Here is a 26,147-nt window from a genome sequence, read left to right on the forward strand (position 1 = left end):
GTATTTTTTTAAGAAAAAATCATTGATTTAATTATTAAAAAAAATCTTTAAATTCAGGTATTAGTTATCTACCAGCAGCTATCTCAAAAGAAGAATAGACTAGATTTTCAAAAGCAAAAAATTAGCAATTATCCAAATCATAGATATTTTCCCCAAGACTACTTTGAATTTTCGGGACAACATCACACATCATTTTGCGTGCAGTAGAAAGTTCACCAACCCAAAATGCTAGATAAATTGAACTTTTCTAAAGACGAAGAGACAACCTACTGTACACAAGAAATCTTTTTTTTTTTTTTTTTTTTTGGATCTAGGCTAGCAATACATTGATTAGCATAGACAAGATTTTAGTTATTTTCGGTGGTTGTGGTGTTCGCCCCACATTTCACTTCTTAAATCAAACATTACAGTACTTTTCCCCCCCCGTCATTGTCTTACACAAGCACTTGCTTTTTGTTACAGAATCAATTAAGATCCAGGAAAACAATGCTATGCGCCAAGAACATCTTGCTAATTAGCATGTGGGCTGCCGAAACTCTTTGTCTGCTGCTGTACAATATCTGCTGCAGAGAAGTAGAGGATGCCGTTGGTTTGCTTAGAATCCATGTAGCCTTTTTGTCTATGTAAATTCTCAGTTTTGACGTTTCATAATGTTGTACTAAACCACTGTGGTGACCTAAACTTGACATATTTTGTATCTCCATGCTCTATGCCAACCACAGCCTATCCTCGCTTATCTAAATTTCTGATTTCACATGTTTATTTTTTATAAAACTATGTCAACGCTTTAAAATCCGTGTGGTATAAATTATTTTTTATTTAAAAATACATTAAAAAAATAATAATTTAAAAATAAAAATAATTATTTTTTTTATAAAAAATATGATTCAATTACCATTTCAATTGTGATCTTAGTTATAAAAATGATGCAGCAAAAGAAGAAGATCTAGAAATTAGAAAGACAATTTAGATATTAAAAAAATAATCTATAATATTTTAAATTTATTTTATTAATAAGTATAAATTAATTAATGAAAAAAAAAGTCTTCAAATAGGGTTGATTAGCGTTTAAAAGATAGGAAGTTTTAGTAAAAAAAAATCTTGAAAAAAAACAGAGAAAGAAACAGAAGTACGAAACAAGTGCAAGTAAAAAAGTGGTGTGACGCGCAATGATTCCCTGCAAACAGAAGTACCAGGTGGCCACCTCTCCATGGACCTTTCTTAACATACACGCAAATAGAAGGAAGATAGGAGAGGAGAAGTAATTAGAGGAATCCAGGGACCTTAGCATTTCTTGCCACTCCTTCGCCTCATTTTACCGGCAAATTACATCTCCAAACTCCAGTTCTCTTAAATGCCGCTGTGTTAAAACGACATCGGAGCTACAAACTTCAGTAGGAGTGAACGATCGAACGGGCAACTCTCCGTCGATTCCACCTCATAAAGTCACTGTTCATGATCGGCAACGAGGAGTGGTTCACGAGTTCCTTGTTCCAGAGGTACGGAATTTAGACTCTGATTGTTTCCCGGGAAAAAAAATACTACTAATATAGATAGCTTGCAAGTGAATCGAATTGCTGTTATAATAGAATCAGGAGATTAAATGCTATGTTGTTTGTGCTTTGGGTGGGAATGCAGAACCAGTATATATTGCACACAGCGGAATCACAGAACATCACGCTTCCATTTGCTTGCAGGCACGGACGCACGGTAATATTGCTCTCTGATACACACTATTGTATAGAATTGCTCTACTTTTTGATGTTTTTGTCACACCCACACTGTGTGTACATATAAGAAAGTAGATTTTAGAGGACAGAGTTATTACTTCACTAAAACCAGATGGCTATGGTCCAATAATATAACAATTAAACTGTGCCTGCCTATTATCAGGAAATGTTTTCATGTGACTGCATGCTGCTTCAAGTGTTTTTTTTTAATGAGCTGCTTCTGCGTTCATTTACGGTGATCAGCCAGTAAAGGCTTTCAAACTTGAGGACCTGTACCTTGTATCTTCTTCTTCCTGGCAAATAAGCCTCATCGTATAGCAGTGAGGCCAATTATTGTCACCTTGGGACCTGTTTCCATTTGGCATAAATGTGTGTCCTAAGGTTCAATCCAGAGGATTAATGAAGTTTTAAATTTTATCGTTACGAGTTTGCCATGGAACGATTTGAAAGGCTCATGGTCAAATAAGATCTGGGCATTTAAAGTTTTCTGGTCAGATATGATGTACTGTCTCCCTTGTTATGGTCTTTAATTTTAGCTTATTATGAAATCGAGTGGGGAGGGAGAAAAGAAAAGGAAAGAAGCGCATTCACACCTTTTATCCAGTAATCATCTTCTCCAACGAATGATTGCCCTTTCGCTCTCTGTTTGTTTGTTTGTTTATCAATTCTTTCTTAGCTTTGTTTTGGTGTTTTAAGTAACTTATAGCTAGCTCACTGCAGCATGGCGTTTTCAGTGTCAATTAAACCTAGAACTTAAGTTTATACAAAAGAAAGTGCTAGTTTTATTAGATATCTTGCATGTGTGTTAAACCCTAGCAAATCAATATAAAAACTTACTTTACACTCTCTGATAGGCCATTTGGTGATAATTTTCTTATGATTTTTTTCTGGAAACAGGGTTGCCTGTGTATTTACCCGGCAGCCTGTGGCTCTTGCTATTTTCTGGTTAAAATCGTTCGAGATAAAATGCTATGTGCTTGCAGGTTGTTGCACTAGTTGTGATGTACGTGTAAAATCAGGACAACTTAGACAGCCAGAAGCTCTAGGGATCTCTGTTGAGTTGAAGTCGAAGGTCTGTGCCCTTTATTTTGGATTCTTTTATTGCAGTAACAAAAAGATTCTAAACATGACCTTTAATTTAGATTTATGGACATTGTGCTCTAGGGACCTTGTAGAAGGGCACATTTTGTAGAGGCAACAACCTAAACTTCTGTTTAGTGGATGAGAGAGTTCAGGGGAAAAAAAAGAGGAAGAAAAAGACAACGAAATTCTGAATTGCATATACCAAGCCTCTCAATAAAGCACGATATGATTTCCTCGAATAAATATTAATATAAACTAAAAGGGTTTTTTTTTCAATATATCATGTCGATTGAAGCAATGTTTTGTTCTCATTTTTAATTTGATACTTGAACTTTTATTTTGTATAATTAAATTATTTTAAGCCAAAATTAGCACCCACTTGAATATTTATTTTGGGGAGGGTTGAATTCTAAAATAGAGGATCAAAGTGAAAATCATGGATAACAAGGATGGCGACATTGCAAGTTGTTTGGAAAGTACATTTTCATCCCTTATCTTTTTTTTGTTGTTAGATGACCGATCCCTTTAATCTTGACAAATTACATTTTGGTATTAAATTTTATTTTTCTTGTTTTTTAGTTCTTTTTTCATAGGAAAAGAGAGAGGAGTCGCTGGATTGCAATAAAGAAAGAGAAAGCTTTTTTGTTTTTGTGACAATTTGACCACCAAACATGTTAAAATTGGTGTCAACGGGTTCTACTAAGCGAGGAGAGTCTTATAATAGTTGTTTTAAGTTTCAATGTAGCCTAAAAAACTAGAATTAAGTCAAGGATGAAGTGTTTTTTCTGGTTTGATTTTGTGGTTTAGACTGTTTTTTTGGTTTATTAGTTTGACAGGTTGGTTTCTTAGTATTCTAAAGGTGTTTGTACGATGTTGTGTGGTTGAAATGGGTTAAAAAATAATTTTTAGAGTAAAAAATTGGTAGGCTCAATTCTCCGGTCATCACACTTGTGGTTGGAATCTGGGCTGGTAGACGACGCGTTGTCTGACTATTTTTCCCAAAAAATAGAGGTGATCAACAAGTTGTCATCCCTTTTAAAAAATAATAATAAAAATAATAGGCCCAGACACACGGGCTTGAGCTTTTCTTGTCATGATACTTGTTTATTTCAATTAATACCTACCTTTTATGTCTATTTTTTAACTATTTCTTAAGTTTGTTTTTTAATTAATACCCCTCCCTCCCATGTCAATTTTCTTGGCTTATTTAGCTTTTTTTTAAAACATTAATTATTATTTTTTTAATTATTTTGAATCTGTTTAATTTTTAATGAGATTAGTATGATTCATCCATGCCTTATATATATATAAATTAAAAATATTTATTTTGTTATGATATTTTTAATATATACAACCTTGCATGATATTTTTTTTCTTTTATTTTATTAAATAAATTTTTATTTGTTTCTCGACTTTTATTACAAATTAATTTTAATAAATAAATTCATTAAATATAAGTAGGTAAATCACCTATGTTGCACTACTAAATATCTTCAATTTTTTTTTCTTATTGAATTATCTCGATCTCATGATTTAGGACACATGATATACATGTAATTTTGATATATCTCATATTTAGATTACGAATTTCATGTTCTAACCCAGCTTTACTTGGGATAATAATTTTTTTTTTGTTGTCGTCTTATTTTTAGCTGGCTACACTACATAAATTTAATCAACATATGTTTTCTATTGAATAACCACATATAAGAATAAAACTTTAATAGTTAAAATGCTCATTAGAAAAAAATAATTGAGATGGAAAGAAAAACATAATAAATACAGTGAACACTCACCATATTTGCAAGACAATCAAATTAAAAAAAAAAATCTCCGAATAACCTAACAATTATGTAGTCGAAACAAATTTTAAATTGTCAATGTATTTCCTATGTGATAACAAACTCCTCATATTCCATAAAATTCATAATAAGAAAAAACCCGAATAAACGCTATTAGTTTCCTTAACCATATAACAGTCAAGGGGTACATCGGAAAGTTTAACAAATTCGAGACTTAACATTCAGGAGTCTTAAACTACAAGTACTAGAGTGGAAAATCACGAAAATATATGGACTTACCTATAATCTAACCTGCTACAGCAAAGAAAGGAAAGAAGAGTTGACAGACACGTGCCAGTGGACAGTGGCTCAGTATATATTTAAAATATTATTTTATCCAAAATCTTAGAATTCCCCCCCTTCTGCTATCACATGTATCTGCAACTGCCAAGAGCCAACATGGAAAAATATATAAAAGCCGGTCCCCTTTTTTGTCTATTCACCAGCGGAGATTGTTACGCATCAGCTTCACCTTCGTTTTAGACAGAGAAAGAAGGGAAAAATGGAGAAAGCAATCAACAGGCAACGTGTCCTTCTCGATCACCTCCGTCCTTCTTCTCCATCCCCTCACAATTTTGAATCTACTCTTTCTGTAAGTTTAATCGTTTGGTCGATATTTTAGCTGATATTTTGATTGTTTCCGGTTTAGTTTAGATCATGAAAGTTGAAGGATCGATTTGAAATTTTGAAAGTTATGAAATATGTTGCTTTATATTGTTTTTATCAATATGTTGAGAGATATATTGTTTGCTTGACTTTAAGGTGTTTTTTTTTTTTAATACAAGTTGGATTTTCATGACTAAATTAATTTATTGATATAAACTGGAGCATTTTTAATAATTCGATTTTCATTGTTTGTGAATTCAGGCATCTGCTTGTTTAGCTGGAGATAGCGCAGCGTATCAAAGGACTTCGGCTTTTGGAGATGACGTTGTGATTGTTGCGTAAGTAGTTCGTAGTTGAAATGAGATGGTCTTGCTGATTTGAGCTTGATTTCTTATGCATTTTAATTTATTTGTATTTTTGGTTACAAAGAGCATATCGAACGCCTCTTTGCAAATCGAAGCGTGGTGGTTTCAAGGATACCCACGCTGATGATTTACTTGCACCTGTTTTGAAGGTTTGTTTTGAAGGTTTAATTTTGAATTTGGTTTTAGTTTAGGTTTAGGTTATTATTTGATTTTGATTGTAATTTTTCCATTTTGGATAACAAGAATTGTGTTTGTTGTTGTTGTTGTTGTTGTGGATATTGGTTGGTGTAGGCATTGATAGAGAAGACGAATGTGGATCCAAGAGAAGTTGGGGATATTGTTGTGGGTTCGGTGTTGGCCCCAGGATCTCAAAGAGCAAGTGAATGCAGGATGGCTGCATTCTATGCTGGTTTCCCTGGTATGTTTCTTGAATTGCATCTTTCGAGGGGCATTGGTTGCATTACTGCTTTATTGCTAACTTGATCGGGTTTTGAATTCGGTCCAGAAACTGTGCCGATAAGGACTGTCAACAGGCAATGTTCGTCCGGGCTTCAGGCAGTTGCTGATGTGGTTGCTTCTATCAAAGCAGGGTTCTATGAAATTGGTAAGAGAAATCCCCTGAAATGCCTTTTATAGTGTAGTATTTCAATGTTCTGTTAATTATTAGGCTTCACAGTTTTTATCATTTCATCATAGGAATTGGAGCTGGGTTGGAATCCATGACAATTAATCCAATGACATGGGATGGAGATGTGAATCCAAAGGTATTTTTATACTTCTCTTTATATAATTAGTTTCAGAAGGTTTGTTGGTGAGCTTTTTTTTGTTATTTATTGATCTGGATGGGATTCTAAAGGTTATGTTGATTATGGCAGGTAAAGGATTTCCAGAAGGCTCAAGATTGCCTTCTGCCCATGGGTGTTACTTCTGAGAATGTGGCACATTGTTTCGGTGTGACAAGGCAGGAGCAGGATCAGGCTGCAGTAAGTGCAATTGATTTGCTATGCAGTATACTTCAATATGATTTGCTGTATTAATATTCTTAAATGGTTGTTGATAGGTTGATTCTCATAGAAAGGCTGCTGCTGCTACTGCTTCTGGAAGATTCAAGGATGAAATCATCCCTGTCCCTACAAAGGTATATATTTAGTTGAATGGTTTGAGAAAAAAATCGATCCTGTTTATCTCATGTGCTTACATGTTATGGTCATTGTTGTCTCAAGAATTGAATATGTATTATCTGATTTTTGTTGGTATTTTTCTGTTTGAAGATCGTTGACCCTAAAACTGGTGATGAGAAGCCCATTGTAATCTCTGTTGATGATGGAATTCGCCCAAACACATCATTAACAGAACTGGGAAAATTAAAGCCCTTGTTTAAGAAAGATGGGACCACCACTGCTGGTATGCATCCTGTGCGCTTTCTTATTTTCATTTGTTTTCAGTTTGTTTTGATCCACTTGATCATGTGGTAGTTCTTCTTCAGGGAATTCTAGCCAAGTCAGTGATGGTGCTGGGGCTGTGTTGCTCATGAAAAGAAGTGTCGCTATGCGTAAAGGGCTACCAATTCTTGGTGTATTCAGGTATGTAAGTCCTAGAAACTTATTGTTTATCTCTATCATAAAGTGCAATAAACCAAAGGTAGTGGCAGATGGATGTGGTGGGCGACAAGATTATAAATCTAACACATCGAAGCACCAAGTCTAGAAACATTTCTTTTACTTTGCTTTGGTTATAAGATTTTTCTTGAATTTACAGAACACCCCCCCCCCCTCCAAAAAAAAAAAAAAAGAGGTCATGCGCCCACGCAACTGTGGTATCAATGACTTGCTCAACTCCTAACTTTCTATGAAATGGTCTCATGTTCCTAATTTGTTGGGTTAGCTACCAGATTGCATTTCTTCACTGGAGAGGGGGGAGGTTGCACTATCATCATCATGCTGACCAGAGAATGTGGTTGTTGGATGAATTTGCTTCATGTTTCCTACAATAATCATTTTATAGAGGAAATGCTGTCCAACATACCTGTTGGCATGTGATCTTTTGTATTTGATCGTTTTATTTTAGTTCAGAACTTTTAGTACTGAAATAAGGTGTCTTGAGCTTTTGGGTTCAAGGTATGCAACCTCATTCAGGGCCAATAATTTCTTGCTCCAGCAATTCCCCTGCAGCACATTTGTTATGTAGTTTAGGAAGATAGCCCTCTGCAAATGCATATCCCATTGTTTGACTTGAGAAAAAAATGTTTAGATGTCACTTGCCATCTACTTTGTCAGTTTTCATGCCCAACAATTAATGATGAGAATAATTAATGGATTCTCCTCATTTTTCCATTTAAATTATTTTGGCCATGCAGGACATTTACTGCTGTTGGTGTAGATCCTGCCATCATGGGTGTAGGCCCAGCTGTTGCAATCCCGGCTGCAGTGAAGGCTGCTGGTCTAGAACTTGAGGATATTGATCTTTTTGAGATAAATGAGGTAAAAAGAAAATGAATACTTCAGAGTTATACTTCAGAACCTGCTTCAGGGTCTAACTAAATTTTGTTGTTCCTCATCAAGGCATTTGCTTCCCAGTTTGTTTATTGCCGTAAGAAGCTGGAGCTTGATTCACAGAAGATCAATGTCAACGGGGGTGCGATGGCCTTTGGACATCCTCTGGGTGCAACAGGTACATTCTTGTGGATAATTGAAGTTAAAATGAATTCCACTCTAATTTCTGGTGATAGTTATTCGAACCATCTTTCTATTCTTCAAAAGCACTATTAATAAGCTGGCAGGCTGGTAATAGCTAATAGATTGGAGTCAATGTTTTTTGGGGAGAAAGAAGGGAATATGCACATCCAGTTAGGTGTTTTAATTTTGCAGGAACACAGTATCATTGTATCCACGGTGAAAACAGTTTCTTGCTGCATGTAAATCTGCTTAAGAGTTGCATAGAGCATCAAAAGTTTTGATTTTGTTAACGGATCGTTGTGATTTTCAATTTACTCACGGAAATGAGGTGGATCAATTGTTAATCATTTGATCAGAGACTAATTAATTGCCTGTTAACTGTTACAGGTGCCAGATGTGTGGCTACTTTACTGCATGAGATGAAGCGCCGTGGTAGGGACTGTCGCTTCGGGGTGGTGTCAATGTGCATAGGTATTCATCCTCTCCATCTCTATGCGTGTAGTGTTGCTGGAACTTATGCTTATATGATCAGCTGTTGTGACTAAATGCAGGCACAGGAATGGGAGCTGCTGCCGTTTTTGAAAGGGGGGATGGTTGTGATGAGCTCTGCAATGGTCGGAAAGTCGAAAGCAACAACCTCTTATCCAAGGATTCACGATAGACACACTGGATACAGCATAGATGTGCGATGATGGCATATTGCAGAAGCTTCGATAATGCAGTTTAGGGCCACTATATTATTCATAATGAAAGTGTAATGAGGTAGTTCTATACTCGCTTAAACAAAACTAGAAAGGCAGATGGCATATATTTTTAAATTCCCATGCCATGAACCACTCCTCACACTCGCTAGCCTTTACTTTTTATATGAATTCAAGTATGCATTGCACCTCCTTTGGCAACTCTACCCCTCCTTAACTATAGCGACCAGCAAATTCGACCTCAAAAAATGTCAGCTCGGAGGATCAGACATGCACATATGTACATTGTTGTGGACGGTCGGTCCCCGTAAAGCATGTTTGAACTCGTCAGGGAATGCCCAGAAGTTTCTTGGGTTAATCACAGAGATGAATGATCATGGGAGCGGTGTCAAACGCTGGTGCCTTGGATCACTACACAGGCCCACCATCCCAAGTTACTCATCTGGTACATATGCCATACAAGAGGCAATGGCAAAATGCAAAGTTTCAAGGTCAGCATGTAGCCCTTCTGGGTGTAGACATAATTCAGACTATTCTTTCGATTCTTTCAATCTGGACACAATTGCAGAACCACGCAAGACAATAAATTCTATCGATTTACAGCTCAGTAAACAGATTAAGCTATTGGCGATACTCGGATCGAAAATGGGATTAATCTGTCTGCCAACTTCTAAGTGCTTGCCAGATGGTTTGTTCTTAGTATCCTGGTACTTGTTTTTACATGCAGTGATGAAAAGCATACTTGGATTGGGATAGTGATAACTTTTTAAAATGTTTTTTGTTTCTTGAAAATATATTAAAAAAAAATTTAAATTATTTTTCAGCATCAACATATCAAAACAATATAAAAACATAAAAAAATAATTTGAAACAATGAAAAAAAAAATAATTTTTTAAAAAATATACTTTGAAATACAAAAATGCAAAAACAGAAGTTCTTCTCAGGTCGGATTTTGGCAAACCATCCACACACTAGCTACCATTCAAGAGACTGCAGTCTTACCCTTGAACTGGAACTCGAGACGATAACGTTGAGAACCCTAAAGGTATTATATATATATATATATTGTAAACAGAAGTCGAAACGAATGAGTTTTTCTAATTTTGATATAAAAAAATTGGGAACAAAAAACAAAAAATAACACCGAACAGCCCATGAGTTAACACCATTTAAAAGAGACGTATTAAAAAAACAGGGTCAAACAGATAGGAGTCGTTAAACCCTAGAGATTTTTACGCCAGGAAATCTAAACCTAAATTACTCACAGAAGATTAAACCCTATTCTTTTCTTTTTACAGAAATGGGTGTACAGATGAAAGCATTGCTCATCTACTTGACAAAGAACAATGCGTATTGTCATTTACAAATCCAGAAAAGCCTCTACAGCAAGTTGAAATTTAGGGTATCCACGCAAGTTGAACTAATCTCACTAAGAAGTCAATAGCAAGACTTGAACGGACGACCTCAAGTTAAACCATTTTCCTTATCACTTAACCGAGCCCTTCGAGGACTTGAAGGTTGAATCTAAAACGAGCTAGAATGAAGGTCTAATCTTAAAAGTTTTTATGTTCCGATACATCTTGTGGCAGTTCATGAGCATCACATTTGCTCTTACTCCTCACAGCAATCAAATAGGACATGAAAACTTTGGATTTCATCTGTCTGTCCGTTGATGCTCCAGGTTATCTTTTCAAACTCCTTAAGAGTGCAGGGTGTTATTTCCCTTTGCGATAACTTCGTCAAAAATTTTGGTCAAGGACTCCACCCCTAAATCACAAGGGTTTGGTTTGGTTCAACCCCAGTCTACAAGCTAGCCCAACTGATAGCCACAAATCAATTTCAAAATAACAGAAGGAAGCCTCCTGAAGACCATCTATATTAAAAATACCATCCACATTAAAATTCCGATGACCCCCCAACATATCAACATGCGATCCAATATAAAATGCATCATAAAAGAAAGAACGCACAGGTTTTCTCCAGAATTCAAGTGCACCGATTTCTGTTAGAATAGCAAAAACAGACATGTATAATCATTACCTTTCCTAAAGGTCAATAGCATATCGACCTGAAATGGGGCATCATCATAATTGAAGCACCAAAACTCAATAGTGCAAAATCAAGAAGTTATAGATGATTTGCAAATCGGGCATGATGTTTTTCTGCTGAGCCAAGGATCAATACACTGCACCAACAGAATGAATAAAGCAATCAAATGCTTGTGGTTTATGATAAAACATACAACAAAATGCTTCTTAAGTTGTAAAGAAAGAGATTCATACATCTTTGTGAAATTTGTGTAAACAAGGGAGATGACGTATTTTTTCTCCAATAGTTGGGGCTTCAAGGCAGACAGCACAGGTCTCTCCAAAGTTATCAGTCTGCATGATATGCATAGCAGAAGACAAAAAAGGTGAGCAAATGAACATGCAGAAAGCAGTACATGGTGCAAGCTAAATGCTTTCTTGACTTGAAGCATCCATGACATGGATTCGTGCTTGGATGCTGATCAGCATACCTGTACCACAGACTCTGGCAAGCAGTTAATTTGATTGGCAGATGCACCATGTTGAGAATTGTTCTCATCAAGGGCCAACAGCATTTCATAATCATTCCTGCCAGAGAAAAAAAAGGAGTAAAGCAAGAAGCATAATATATATCTTAAACCTATACCCACTATGAACATTTTACTCAAAAAGCTGTCACCCAGGAGTCAAGGGAAAGGAGATGCAGAAATAGCATGCACCATTAAACATTAATAAAGAGAGTACAATAAAATAGCAGATATAAAGATCTAGATCACTATCAGATAGTACAATTTAGGAGAAAAATGCCATAAATGGGGCAGCACTTTAGAGGATTGACTCTCAAAAACTTGTTCTGTTGAAGGGGATTGAAGTTTCAAACACGACAAAATTATTGACTGAAACCCAAATTGGACACGCACAACCTGTTCACAGAATTCCAAAGCTTTTTTGCATTGTAAATAAAAAGTATAACATAGAATGGCGGCATTTCATCGAACACTTAAAACCCGTCCACACACAAAATATACAGTTGAACCCAGGAATCCTAATTCATCACTGAAACTTCAACAAAATTGTTCAAATCAGTAGAGTGTTATCTATAAATCCTAACTTTGTCAGATGTACTCCATATTCACCCAACGATTTAAAAGTGAAAACCACCTAGAAAGTTTAGAGAAAAGAGAATAATAATCTCAACAGTTGAAGTCACACCAAAGTAACCATTAGTTTCCATGAAGATATATCTGAACTGGACATATCATCAAGCTTCATACTACTACATAGTGTAACTTGCCTGCCTAACCACCAAACTATTTTTCACAAAGTAACTACTTTTCTAAACCATGCTTCTTAGTTACTTTAAGAATATAAAGCAACTGCTACTACACACACATACACCCATAGGTAGCAAAGCAACAAAATGTTCTGATTGTGAAAGAAATTCCGAATAATAGTCAAGGAATTTATGAAAAGAACACTTATGAGTGATGACTGTTACACACGAGAAGCTCAAATTAATAATTTCACAGACATTTAGCAATGAAGCAAGTAAATCAATACTAAGGACTACTTAAAAGAATCACCCCTTATACTGACAATCTATTCAACTAACGTTATCTGCTTGAAGGCATCTATGAAATTTGCTGCCACCACAAGCAATTTCAATTTGTCACTGGGTTTCAGGTTGAAAGGCAAATGCCAAGCAATTTCAATTTCAATCACATGATGGCTGTAGTCTCACTCACATCAATAAGTTCAAGAGATGGACAGAATTCAAATCAGATATCTTTACGGTCTGATTTTTCAGCTCAAAAAGTGAGTCTATCAAACCATTTTCATCCAACCAAATTACAGGCGTATACGTGGTACGGTTTATTGCCAGCAACGACAGCTAACTCTTTTAAGCTGAATAGGTATAAAATACAGGGCATAGAGTCGTCTTTCCAAATGCTCAAGACAATCATATATAATAAATCAGTGAGCAGAGAACACAACTTGGCAAACATAAAAACATCTTACTCATTAAAATCACGCTGAACATGAAGCATGCGAGTAGCTGTCATTGAGGCCTCTAAATTTTCCAATATATTAAGTCTCTGCATTGAGAAGCAACCAATCAATGTTACACATGCCAACCATTCACAGGATAAGATTTCTCAATGACAATAATTACAAATCATGGAGTTACATGAACAGCAAACCAGATGTAATTTGCTATGCAGGAAAAAAGTCATCTTACTTTTTTCTCATACAACCACAAGAAAGATATATGATTATACAACAGACAAAAGAAAAGAACTGCATGGAGTAAATATTAACTTGAGATACTTTCTCATCCTAAACTAATGCAGTAATAACTCCTGAATCAGTGCAGGTGATTGAATATGGTTGAAGCTTTGAAGATTTGTATGCGGTCCATGAGTGCCCAGATGATATTCTCTCTATCTCTCTCTTTTTGATAGATTCTTTGCTTACTGCCAATTAACTAAATTAAATTGCACCAGACTAAACAATCAATTCAGCCCCCAAAATCCTGATTCTTACTCCCAAACCCTTTTTAATAAACACCCATTCTCCTCTAAAATAATCATTTGGCGTCCCACCATTGTTTCCCTTGCAGTCAATCATAAAACAACACTCTCTTGCTTCTGCACCAGTCAATCATGCTCTCACATCAAGGCCATCAGATCACGATGAAGCCTTGGTGACAGATGAGATATTAATGATGCTGGGTGGAGAGAGGTGCTCAAATTGCATATTGAGAAGACTTATGATTATGCTAGTGCTTTCTCAAAAATGTGACTGGTAAGGCTTTTAGTACTAGGTAGAGAAATTGAATTAAGGTATGTTTATCCTATGTTATTTCTTCTGAAAGTTAAAATGCAGGTGACCTCCAGGCTTTCATATAAAGATGTATAATCAGATGACTAAAACAACATATAGTTGGTCACAATCCTCATCAATCAAAGCTTGGTGCCAGTGGCATGCAGTGGTAGAGCTAGAAGATTTTTGCAGGAGTGTCTGAAGCAAAGGGAGATAATTCAATAGGGGCATCATGGGGCAGCCATGACTCTCAAACCCATCCTCAGACAAAGGCTCTGCCAGTAGTGGCATACAAAGTAAAAAACTGCGGAAGAAAAGGCGGATAATAATAAGATGAAAAAAATGAAGGACAAAACACAAGAGAAAAACATACCATCTCTAAATCCATTCCCAAAGGAAATTGGAAATTCAACCCTCCAGGGAATACTGCGGGAAAGGGGTTCCTCTCTCTTGATATTCTTACAGGAGTCCGGTTGGACAAGCGACTCCTCAAGCCTGATGCTCGGGTAGTAGTAACTTGAACCTGGTTTCCTCTCCTATTTGAAGGGTTCTGAGAGGACCGAGGCAAGCGCTGTCTTGATGAATGTGCTACTAATGAGTTTCTCTACACAAAGTGAAAAACAGATGAAGTTATGGACAACTTATAGCATAAATCTAAGCAGGACCAAACAGCTTAACTGGAAAAAAAGGGAAGTCAAAGGAAAGCATCACAACCACCTAATTAACAACATTAAGCAAACACTAGTGGATATAAGTATGTGCAGTAGAACATTCAGGGGGTGGCATATGCTTCAAATTGCATGAGGACTGTTTGATTTAAAACATGTTGAAGTTAGCAAACTTTAATGCTATTTATTAAGACAATATAACCCAACTCAGGCCTTCATCGGTTTACTACATAGTAACACTCACTCCTCCAAGGTTCAGGCCATTTAAGGCATTCCAGCTTAAATAGAGAGAACATAGTTGATTTTAAGATCATAATTGAAGGGAGAAAGGTGTGTGCCTTGAACCATCCAACGCGGTAGTCAGACCATCAGGATAAGAGCAGGCAGAACCATTGTTGCAGTTAACAGAGAATCAGTATTTTCTTTTTCTTGTTTAATTGCAATTCCCCACTACCCTAAAATATAAGCTAGAATCCTTACATATTAAGCATTTCTTTTTCATCCAAATACAAGCTTGAACTTCTTAATCATTCCAGTCCAACTTTCATGGTTGCCTGAGTTTACTAATCATCTTCTGATTCTGCACGCCAAGGGATTGAACTTTGAAGTTCAATTTTACCCAACTAACAGTGAAGTAATAGTTAAAACCCATATGTGCACATGCACGTACCAGTTTTAATAATAGAATAGAGCCCCAAGCAGAAGAATAGAAATATCACACTTTCCCAACCCAGCCACTCATAAAAGAAACTAAAAATAACATAATGGAGGAATTAAAATGGAAGCTGCAGAACTATTCCTTGAGATTTTAAAAATAAAGCTGGTCCTAGGTCCCTAAATTTGTTTGAACAAGAATACCCCATCAATAGCTTTTCTTATTCTCTTAAAAAATAAACTCTGAGTGACGTGCAAATTATTGTCATAGATAATTATGAGATGCTATCATTGTTATCAAAAACAAATCATAGATACCGTCATTGATAAGCATTTACTAGAGCTTTCATGCTCAGCAACCCACTGAAATCAAACCAGCGCACTTACAAGATGTGGAACAGGATGATTGTGACCAGATGTAGCTGGGAGTGCATCTTCCTCCTGCTGCAGGACCCATGCTATATTTTCATCAATCTGTTGTCAATAAACATGAAAAGCTGACAAATAGAGTCTCTAACTAATTAGGTGACGTCAAGGAGGGAAAGTGGGAATACAATTGAAGAGAACAAACCTCGCCACCTCCAAATATTGGTTCCTCATGATATAATCGTTCTTGCAGTTCCCGAGCCAACATCTCATCAGCTTCCACTTGCCTTGCCGTAACATCTGAGTCCTCATTACTTCTGGAACCTATTAATTGAGGATCATTGTTTCTCACCTCAGTCAACAACTCATCAATTTCATAAATTGGTTCTAGATTGCCATCATGTTGATGATTGTATACTCTAGATGACCTTGAGCTAGATGATTCCCGAGATGAACCAAGAAACAAAACTTCTGTGTCATCAGGAACCATTGTAGAGCATTCACCTTGATTTCTTGAAGTTAATCCATGCGTAGCAACTAGATTCCCAACATGATGTAGTTTTCCACCACTGCTACTATCTCTTTCCACTGATCTGTCATCATGTTGTTCATTTGTAGAACATCTGGCATGATCATCTCTTCCCAAAATACCCTGTTCCATATAAGACAGTGGCTGATCTTGTGTCTTGGATCTTTTGTGTGTACTTCTCCAGCCACCAAATAATGCATCTCTATGGCCATCCCTGGATTCACGGGATGCTTCATTATTAGTCGCAGAACTTCTGCATACACATAATATGCTGTCAGGCATGAGAGATAGAGTACCCATAAGAAACTAACAGGAGAGGAATCATTGTCCAACTTATTAATTATACAAGGAGATGGAAGGATTAAACTGAAGAGTTTGAACAGAAAAATGGAAAAGAAATCGAAAATAGAAACTCAACCAGCAGATAACTCTCCAGCACTTACGTGAAGGTAGAGCTCAATTATGATTCCATCAAATCCCGGGAGGGAGAGTTTAGGGAAAATCCTATCCTTCAGCATTTTTGCATGAAGTGGGAATGAAGGCGATCCAACCAGAAATGTGTGCAAGATAGATGAAATTACCTGGTCATGTTGGCATCATGCTCCTTTGATGCAGAAGGATGGACTATTGCCTTTTTTCCTTTAGCTCTATAACAATCATTGTCTTCAGCAACTATTTCCCTAAGATCTGTGTTAGGTGGACCATCAGACAACTTGTTCCTGGCATGATTTCTTTCGTCACCTGGGGAGCCATCCTGGGAACTTTCAGCTAATTTTTGGGCTCTAGTGGCTATATTATGTGGAGAAATACATCCATTTCGCACTAATCTCTTTTTCCCACCAACTCTTGGTGAGGTAACAGATAGATGACAAGCAGGAAGCTGCTTTTCGATTTTGGGTTGATGACCACTAGCACGAGCAATCTCTTTCACATTATTTGAAGCTGAACCAGAACCATTACATGTATTCACATCTATTTTTTCCTTCCCCTTAGAGGTGCTGCCAGATATTCTTGAAGGAAGAGGAGCCAGCTGTACAGAAGAGCCACCATTAGATGATAATTGACCTTCTCTTGTTTCTTTAGCTTGGAGATCTTTTGATGCACTGTGAGGAAAAACAATGTCGAGTAATCTGTCAGGCTCACTCATCTCAGTTAAATCAAAAAGATCATCACCTTCCATGCAAAATGGTTTTTTAGAGGAATTTGTAGCACGGCTAGCTTTTGATTTTTCCATATACTGTGCTCCTTTAGAATGCCTATTCTCAGGCCTGGAGTTATTAACTATTGCTGGCCTCCTAAATAAAGGCGCATTCTGGTGGGGATGGGAATCCAAAGCAGAATTACTTGGAGAATCATATTCATCAACATTAATGGGACTATTTTGAGGATGCAAATGAAGTCTTCTGTTGAGCCCATTTTCACTAAGAATCCTACCCCTGCTTGTCCGCGGCGGATTAAAACTCTTTTCATCCACAAAGCCAGACTTTCTTAGACGACCAGGAACTGACGAAATACTTTCTTTTCTGAATTGTGCACCATTTATACTCCTTGCAGCTGCTCTCTCGGGAGTGTCGGGTATTTCAAATACCTGATCAGAATTCATATCTTCCATACTCTATCACCTAAACGAGACCACAAAAAAAATGCAAGCAATCCAGTCTGTCAATATCAATTCATCAAAGAGCAATTTCCAGTAACAATCAACTTTGTCATCACCCAAATACTGAAGCAACAAAAGAACATAGACAAATGCACTTCAAAATACTTAAAAAAAGAAATTCAACAATTAAATGACTAGAAAGTCACAGAAGGCATAAAATATCCTGACATGTAGGAGGCAAACTAATGAATGATTAGCTGCAGCATCCAGCAGAAGCAAAAAAGAAGCTAGCAGGTTACAGGTAGACTTGCCAAACATACGTGATGCCAAACTTCAACACTACCACAAAGGGAACTCCTTTACATGAGCTTTTATATTTTGGGGTTTAGAATTTAGAATTCCCGAATTAGCACATAATGAGATGCAATCATCAAAGCATAAAAAGTATAATATAGCAGTAAACAAGGAAATTACTCAGAGTAGAAAAGAATGACCTGAAAGAAACTATAGCTATAAATGATAAAAGATCAAACTTTCATATTCAATTCACTAAATAACAAATACCCAGCTAAAATTATTGACACCAAAACCTATGTATAAATTAACAAAAAAAAAAATTATAATCAAAACTAAATAAAGAACTAATTCAATTGAAAAATTATATACAAAAATTTCCAATATAAGAAAAATAAATCATCAATCCAAAAAGAAAGAAAAATAAGGTTAATTTAAAATATATATATATATATATATATATAATTCTTCAAAAAGAAACGAATTTTTTCATCGAAAGAAAAAAACTCAAAGAATCGAAATCAGAGACAACAATAATGAGCGATTAATTGAAGACGTGAATTATTAATATTGCAAATATTTAAAAATAATAATAATCGAAACTTTAAACCAAAACGGAAAATAAGACTTGCATTAAACGATCAATCAAAACAATTGATTAATTTATTAATTACCTGATGATGCTATTAAAAAACTAAGAATCGAAAATTGCACCAACAAAATAATTTCCATGCGCTTAACTGATCCTTCAATCTCTCTCTCTCTCTCTCTGTATTCAGGTTTAGGCTGCTGTCAGCGGTGTAATGGGCCGGGTTTAGGTTAGGTCCAAAACAAATTGAAAGCTTGACCTGACCACGATCAAGACCAAGCCCAAGCTCAGCAGATTCACCTAAATTTTCCAGTTTCCACCACCACGACACTAACTTTGTCCTTGTAGTTACTGAAACTAGTAACTTAGTCCTCGTGGTCTTAAGACTTATATCGTGCACCACTCAAGATTTTGAAATTCTTTCACTTAGAAATATTTAATTTCTAATTTTTTTCAATTATTAGATTTTGGATTAAAAAAAATGTGAGATTAGTCTTACAAACTCGACTCAAGTTAATTTATCAATTAAATGACCAACCAATCTAAAATCTTACTCGAGTTGATTTTATTTTTAATTAGTTTTTTTTTACATCTAAAAATACTGTTTTTTAATTGTTTTACAATATAATTTAGGTTGATCCATTAAAACACAAATCAATCCATGATCAAATTCTTAAATCATATCAAACTTGTAAATTGGGTGAAGTGATAAAATTTTATTTAGAAAAAAATATTTTTTGGATGGTTAATATAGGTCAAGGTATTATTTGAATAATATTAATACTACAGGGACTGATTAATTAGTTATGGTATGTTTGAGACTGTAGTTGCGGTTGTTTTTTAAAGTGTTTTTCGTGCCAAAATGCACTAAAATGATTTTTTTATTATTTTTTAAAAAATTATTTTTGATATTAGCGTATCAAAACTATCCAAAACACATAAAAAATTAATTTTTAATAAAAAAATTGAATTTTTTAAAAACACGGGTTTACCATGTTTCCAAACGGGAGCCTGTTTAAAAAAGTAATCGTAGTTGTTTTTTAAAATACTTTTCATTCGTATTAAAATAATATTTTTTTTATTTTTAAAAATTATTTTTAATATTAACACATCAAAATAATTTAAAAACATCAAAAAAAATATTAATTTAAAATAAAATAAAATAATAAAACATTTTAAAAAAATTTCAAAACATTTTCAATACAAAAACAGTCATGTCCTGAATTATAATTTGACTCCCACGACAACCCAATTTCAAAACCCTAAGCCCTGGTGGACCCCCACAAGGCCACAAAGAAAACTAAACAAAGTAATGCGGCGTCAAACCGCATCGCATTATTACCACATTAGCTAGGGCTATCCATCCTCATCATTTAAACAGCTACTCTCCTTACTTCTCCCACTCAACGCACCACCATGCAATCCACCTTCGTTTCCCCACGCGCCACCCCTCCAAAACCCAAAACCCCATTCCCCACCCGCCTCCCTCCCTCTTCTCTTCTCGTCAAAGCCCAGTCTGTTGCCGTAGAACCGTCACAGGCAACAAGCACAGTAGCACAAAAGCTAAACAAGTACAGTTCCCGCATTACCGAACCCAAATCTCAAGGTGCGTCTCAAGCGATCCTTCATGGGGTTGGTTTATCGGATGATGACATGTCTAAGCCTCAGATAGGTATCTCTTCAGTTTGGTATGAAGGGAATACTTGTAACATGCACTTGCTGAAGCTATCAGAGGCTGTTAAAAGAGGGGTCGAAGAGGCAGGAATGGTTGGTTTCAGGTTTAATACAATTGGTGTCAGTGATGCTATTTCAATGGGGACTAGAGGGATGTGCTATAGCTTGCAAAGTAGAGACTTGATTGCTGATAGTATTGAGACTGTTATGAGTGCTCAATGGTATGATGGCAACATCTCCATTCCCGGCTGTGATAAAAATGTAAGCTTTTCTCTTTCTTTTTTCTAAAGAAGCAAAATTTGGACCTTTTGGTTTGTGGGTTTGAGTGAAATGTGTGATTTATGTGTATTTATTGAGGGTTTAATCATTGGCTATTGGTGTGGTTGATTATGCTGATGTTTTTTTGTTTTTGAAAAACTTGAAATGGAATTAAGATCGCCAAAGTTGAACCCTGTTATGGCAATATGCTAGACTCGTCAATAACAGAATATTTTTTCGATATTTTAGTAATATTATTCTGTTTTCTTTTATTCCATCTTATTCTGTTTTCATTTCGGTCCTCGAGATTTCTGTAAATATCCAGCCCATAGTGTTGAAGCTAATATTATTTTTTTTCCTGGTACAAAAATAAAGCTAATTAATATATTCTTCCTTTTTTGGCTAAAAAAACATGTTCTTCTTTGCTGTATTGGCTGTAAAGTTACTCGAAGCTGATATATTTTTTCACAATCAAAATAGCTCCTCGTATCCAAAAAGAATGGTAAGAAAAGGCACTGAACAACACACAAAAAAAGAATAAAAAATAATGACAATAAAAGTGCAACTTTGTAGTGTGTAACTCGACTCTGTAAATTATGTTACCAGCCATGAGAAGATAGAACAGTGCCATCATTTTGGATTGTGTCTGTCCCTTTCCTTCACACAAGAGTCGATGTCCACCGTTCTTACTTCCATCTTCAACCATACACTTATTAAGTTGTTTCATTTTTTGTAGATGCCAGGCACAATCATGGCAATGGGGAGGCTGAATCGACCTAGCATCATGGTTTATGGTGGAACTATCAAGGTGTGAGTCTGAGACATCACCTTCCTTTTCCTAATTTCTTTCTTTCTTTTTTGTGGGCCACCAGAAAGTGCTGGTATACTTTGAAACCATTTAAGAATTATACTTTGAGCCAGGATTTTTTCAATGCTGCAAACCTCGTTTAAAAATCTTTGGATATGTATCTGTTCAATGATTTTTGCTGTCGACTTAAGTTATTGTACACCTTACCTTTTGCAGCCTGGTCATTTCAACGGTCATACTTATGATATAGTATCTGCATTTCAGGTAAGCAAACAACTTCGCTGTTTTGATATTGTTACATCTGATTTATTTTGTGACAGGTTTCAATGTTCATTTATCTAGTCTCTTTTTTATTTTTTTGTCTTAATTATGCGGAAAAAAAGCCTGTGGCATGGTTGGCAAATAAGCTAATCATATCCTTTTCCCATTACATTAACAGAATGCTTTAGGCTTATGTCAGTTAAAAATTATGGTATTCAATGCTTCATAGTTGGGGAAGAAGTGTTTCAAATGAGAATGTAATCATGCTTGGAAGCATATGCTTCATGTCCGAGATTGCTATGCTATCTAATAGAATGCTTTAGGCTTATGTCTGTTATAAATTATGGTATTCAATGCTTCATAGTTGGGGAAGAAGTGTTTCAGATGAGAATGTAATCATGCTTGGAAGCATATGCTTTTCATGTCTGAGATTGCGATGCTATCTGCAACCCAGCAATTGAATCATAACTTTGGATTCCTCAATTTTTATTTTTATTTTTTTGATAAAAATTTTCTTTTGAAGCAATGAGTATAGCCAAAACATGAACATTTCATGTTAAAAATCGAAAATTAATTATTTTTTTCATTTCATATTTTTGTTGCCCTCTCCCTCTCTTTTGTTTTTTGTTTTTTTCGTTTTTTTTCTCCTACCAGGTTTATGGAGAGTATGTAAGTGGATCTATTAGTGATGATGAAAGAAAAAATGTAGTTCATAATTCATGCCCTGGAGCAGGGGCGTGTGGTGGAATGTATACAGCTAACACAATGGCTTCTGCTATTGAAGCCTTGGGAATGTCTCTTCCCTACAGGTAGAAATGTTGCCCTGCAGTATCACTTGAATTGGTGCGTGTAAGCAATTTCTTTTCCTCTGATTTGCATTTTCCTCACAGCTCTTCAATACCTGCTGAAGACCAATTGAAATTGGATGAGTGCCGTTTAGCTGGAAAATATCTGCTAGAACTATTAAAGATGGACTTGAAACCACGAGACATTATCACTCGCAAGTCACTACGTAATGCAATGGTCATTGTCATGGCACTAGGCGGCTCTACTAATGCCGTGTTACACTTAATTGCAATTGCAAGGTTAGTAGCGTTCTCTCATATATCAACAATAATTGCATTTTATGGGGATGGCTCATGAGATATTGGCAGGTCTGTTGGGTTGGAGTTAACCCTCGATGATTTTCAGAAGGTCAGTGATGAGGTTCCATTCCTTGCAGATCTGAAACCTAGTGGCAAATATGTTATGGAGGATGTGCACAAGGTCTGAATTTTTCTTGCATGACCATTTGAATTATTCTAAGATAATCAATGTAACACTGTGCCTTGCGATATTTGTTGAACATGACATGTATGTAGAGTTTGCTGAACTGGATTTGCTTACTGTACTTTTCACTTTGTTTCCTTGTGCACAAATGGTTTGGTAGATTGGGGGAACACCTGCTGTCCTTCGCTACCTTTTGGAGCATGGTTTTCTGGACGGTGACTGTTTGACTGGTACAAAGTTTGGATTATATTTAGATTTTTTGCATCTATTTAATTTTTTTCTGGAGGTGGTTTTGTATGTTATAATGTTAACATGACTTGTTTTCTCTTTCTTTAGTCACTGGGAAGACATTGGCTGAAAATGTGAAAAATTGTCCACCATTGTCGGAGGGGCAGGTAGGATGCTGTTTTCTTTGTTTCTATTCCTTCTTTTTCTGTTAAGAAAGCAGTGTGTTTCCGGACAAAATAATTAACTTAACAATCCATTGTCTTCTGTCTTCCAGGAGATAATAAGATCATTGGAAAACCCTATTAAGCAAACAGGTCACCTCCAAATATTACGTGGAAATCTTGCACCAGAGGGTTCTGTAGCTAAAATTACTGGAAAAGAAGGGTTATATTTCTCTGGTAGTGTTTCTATTATGTACTTTGTTATGATTTCTTGATGTCAGATGTACAACTGAACATTTTAGTCTTGATTGAATCAACTGTAAGGATTAATATAATCAAACATTCACTGTTCTCCAGGTCCTGCACTTGTATTTGAGGGAGAGGAATCTATGATTGCAGCTATCTCTGAGGATCCCATGAGTTTTAAGGTGATCATATTCTGGGCATGTTTATGCATTCTTTTCCCTTCAGGCCAGCTGGCATTGTGTTTTATAACTACTACATGTTTTCATGCAAAAAGGTTTGATCCCCCAATAGGGATGCAGGTACTTTATAGGACTGATTGCATGTGTAGTCCATAATTCTGCATTTTTGTTTAGGGTATGTGTTGAACTGGAATTACCTTTGCATTTGATTTAGTAAAAACCGGTCACAAATAGAAAATTCATTTTTGTCAAGTAAAAACATGAATGTGTTCCCTTGCAGTTCCATAAGTGAAACCCATCATAAAACAGCTTGAGGCTTTAGCAGGTAGCATTATGACTCTTCTTTCAAAGCTCTTTTTACCTCAATTGTTTATGATACCCAACATGACTAAAGAGAGCTTGGATTTTAACCAATGCTCTCAAATTTCTTTGTTGTTGCATGTTATTTTAGAAGTTCTTTCACCCCAAAGCTGCACCTTCAAACCATGATAAGTTCCCAATTTTTTTCTGACTATATGACCTTGAGATTGTATTTGGTATGACGTTCCTTTGTGGCATAATCTATGTTCTTGAAATGTTATCTCTGTCGTAGCTTCATCCATGATTTTTGTTGGTATAGTGTTCATGGGCTTGTTTTCTACTTCGTGTTGGGTCATGTATGGTGACATTTTCTATTGGAACTGCTTATCTAATTTTTGGTTGCATTGCATCGTAGGGAAAAGTAGTAGTTATTAGAGGAGAGGGGCCAAAAGGAGGACCGGGCATGCCTGAAATGCTAACACCAACAAGTGCTATAATGGGAGCAGGGCTTGGAAAGGTACAGTTATATGAACCTTGGTTGTGCCTTGTAATTGCCAGTATTGGCTTGAATCATACGACCTCAGGATTTTTCTGATTGTAAGACTATATATTACTAAAAGAATATGCATGCTTATCTCGTGAAAGCCTGATTGGTCACTTGTTTGAGTGATCTTAGCGGGACCAAACTTCCTTAGACTTGAGATACACGTTTTCATTCGTCTTCTCTGTAAATAGGTTCTCCATAGCTAATTGATTTACTTTGCTGATAATGTTAGCATTCTTGCCTTCAACGTGATGGTTTCATTTGGTTATTTCTGCTGAATTTGCAGGACTGTGCATTGTTGACTGATGGTAGATTTTCAGGAGGTTCACATGGATTTGTTGCTGGTCACATATGCCCTGAAGCACAGGTGCCTTCCCTTTTCTAATCCTTGAGCTACAATTTCTCTTATCTTTTTTTTTTTTTATGGAACACTTGTATTTTATTATTTTTGGTTATTTTACGTGCTTGATCAAAATAAGAAAATTAGTGCTTTTCTGTAAGACATCTTTGTTCTTTTCTGTTTGCGGAGCCCTAGGAAATGTTTTATCATATTCTTAAGAAGTCTTTGAAAATCATTTCCAGGAAGGTGGTCCAATTGGTCTCATTAGAAATGGAGATATCATTAATGTTGATGTCAGGGAGAAGAGAATAGATGTTCAGTTAACGGATTCCGAATTGGAAGAACGACGGAAAAATTGGACTCCACCTCCATACAAGGCCACTCGAGGAGTTTTATACAAGGTAATGGAGGGTGTATCTAAGTGATATTTTTCTACATTTTGAATGTATTTACTGAAGATTCTCATTCATTCCAGTACATCAAGAACGTGCAATCTGCTTCAGAGGGATGTGTAACAGATGAATAGTGGGGAAGACATAATTCTGAAGACTATAGAGTGCGACAGGAGTCCAAATATATGCATGCCACACTGCTATATTGGGTGGCCTGTTGCGGCTCATTAGGATACCTACTCGGCCCGTTCAACCACAATGCCCTTTCTTGATTCAAGGACCGTTGTATTAATGAAAATTCTTGCAGGGTACTGAAATTTTCCTTAGTTTATGTCTTCCTTTCCCTTCTCTCATTTCTAGTCTTCTTGTAATCTTTCCCTGGTACATTTCTGCAACTGATGCATTTAGAATTGTATGGATTTGGGGTTGAATAACAGCAGACTTTCTGTTAATAAAACATGAGCTCTTATTATGTCATTGCTGCATCTCGTAGAACACTCCATTGATAGCCCATCTGTTTCAGTGCAATGTTTAGTGCAGTGCATGCCATTATGCATGTAAGGTATAGTTTGGTTTCTATCTTAAAATAGAAGAGATGGAGACCGATTGGGACAGAGGTATTTATCTTTCTGCCCTTTCTATTTTGAAATGCCAGAATTTTATTTTAAAAAATTTTCAAAGATAAATTTATTTTATATTTTTGTTTGCATTCTTTCAATTACATACATTTTTGTTTTTTTGTATTTATCTTTTATGTTTTGAAACACTGATCAAAACAACTTAAATCCCAAAACTGTGTGAAAATTGGGATTTATTAATCATATATATATGCTTTTTTATACACCTGATTTATATATTTCATCCACGTGTTCTGAAAGTATACCAATTCTTCTGTAAAAATTTGTTTGATCATTTTCGAAGTTAATTAACTATTG

At 35.9% G+C, this 26,147-nt stretch overlaps 3 protein-coding genes across 3 annotated transcripts; 2 read left to right on the forward strand and 1 right to left on the reverse strand.

The window, feature by feature from the left end:
• The first annotated feature begins 1,268 nt into the window (after window positions 1–1,268).
• LOC133701467 (3-ketoacyl-CoA thiolase 2, peroxisomal) lies at window positions 1,269–9,202 on the forward strand. Its single transcript, XM_062125394.1, has 17 exons — window positions 1,269–1,499; window positions 1,639–1,710; window positions 2,714–2,802; window positions 5,101–5,246; window positions 5,522–5,598; window positions 5,690–5,774; window positions 5,917–6,043; window positions 6,131–6,229; window positions 6,322–6,389; window positions 6,501–6,608; window positions 6,686–6,763; window positions 6,897–7,029; window positions 7,112–7,208; window positions 7,982–8,105; window positions 8,187–8,295; window positions 8,688–8,771; window positions 8,852–9,202. The coding sequence occupies exons 4-17, from the start codon at window positions 5,157–5,159 to the stop codon at window positions 8,959–8,961; spliced, it is 1,389 nt and encodes a 462-aa protein (XP_061981378.1). The 5' UTR covers window positions 1,269–1,499; window positions 1,639–1,710; window positions 2,714–2,802; window positions 5,101–5,156; the 3' UTR covers window positions 8,962–9,202.
• Window positions 9,203–10,839: 1,637 nt separating this feature from the next.
• LOC133701466 (uncharacterized) lies at window positions 10,840–18,793 on the reverse strand. Its single transcript, XM_062125393.1, has 9 exons — window positions 18,638–18,793; window positions 16,651–17,691; window positions 15,746–16,322; window positions 15,562–15,648; window positions 14,226–14,456; window positions 13,049–13,125; window positions 11,521–11,617; window positions 11,285–11,383; window positions 10,840–11,187 (listed from the first exon to the last, which is right to left on the reverse strand). The coding sequence occupies exons 2-9, from the start codon at window positions 17,679–17,681 to the stop codon at window positions 11,122–11,124; spliced, it is 2,265 nt and encodes a 754-aa protein (XP_061981377.1). The 5' UTR covers window positions 17,682–17,691; window positions 18,638–18,793; the 3' UTR covers window positions 10,840–11,121.
• Window positions 18,794–19,876: 1,083 nt separating this feature from the next.
• LOC133701783 (dihydroxy-acid dehydratase, chloroplastic-like) lies at window positions 19,877–25,689 on the forward strand. Its single transcript, XM_062125870.1, has 14 exons — window positions 19,877–20,487; window positions 21,221–21,292; window positions 21,509–21,556; window positions 22,208–22,362; window positions 22,444–22,638; window positions 22,708–22,819; window positions 22,983–23,052; window positions 23,159–23,217; window positions 23,325–23,448; window positions 23,569–23,639; window positions 24,352–24,453; window positions 24,767–24,847; window positions 25,063–25,221; window positions 25,296–25,689. Exons 1-14 carry the CDS (start codon window positions 19,969–19,971, stop codon window positions 25,344–25,346), a joined length of 1,818 nt encoding a protein of 605 aa, XP_061981854.1. The 5' UTR covers window positions 19,877–19,968; the 3' UTR covers window positions 25,347–25,689.
• The last annotated feature ends 458 nt before the right edge of the window (window positions 25,690–26,147 follow it).

The sequence above is a fragment of the Populus nigra genome, chromosome 8 (assembly GCF_951802175.1).
Source record: "Populus nigra chromosome 8, ddPopNigr1.1, whole genome shotgun sequence".
Taxonomy (NCBI): Eukaryota; Viridiplantae; Streptophyta; class Magnoliopsida; order Malpighiales; family Salicaceae; genus Populus; species Populus nigra.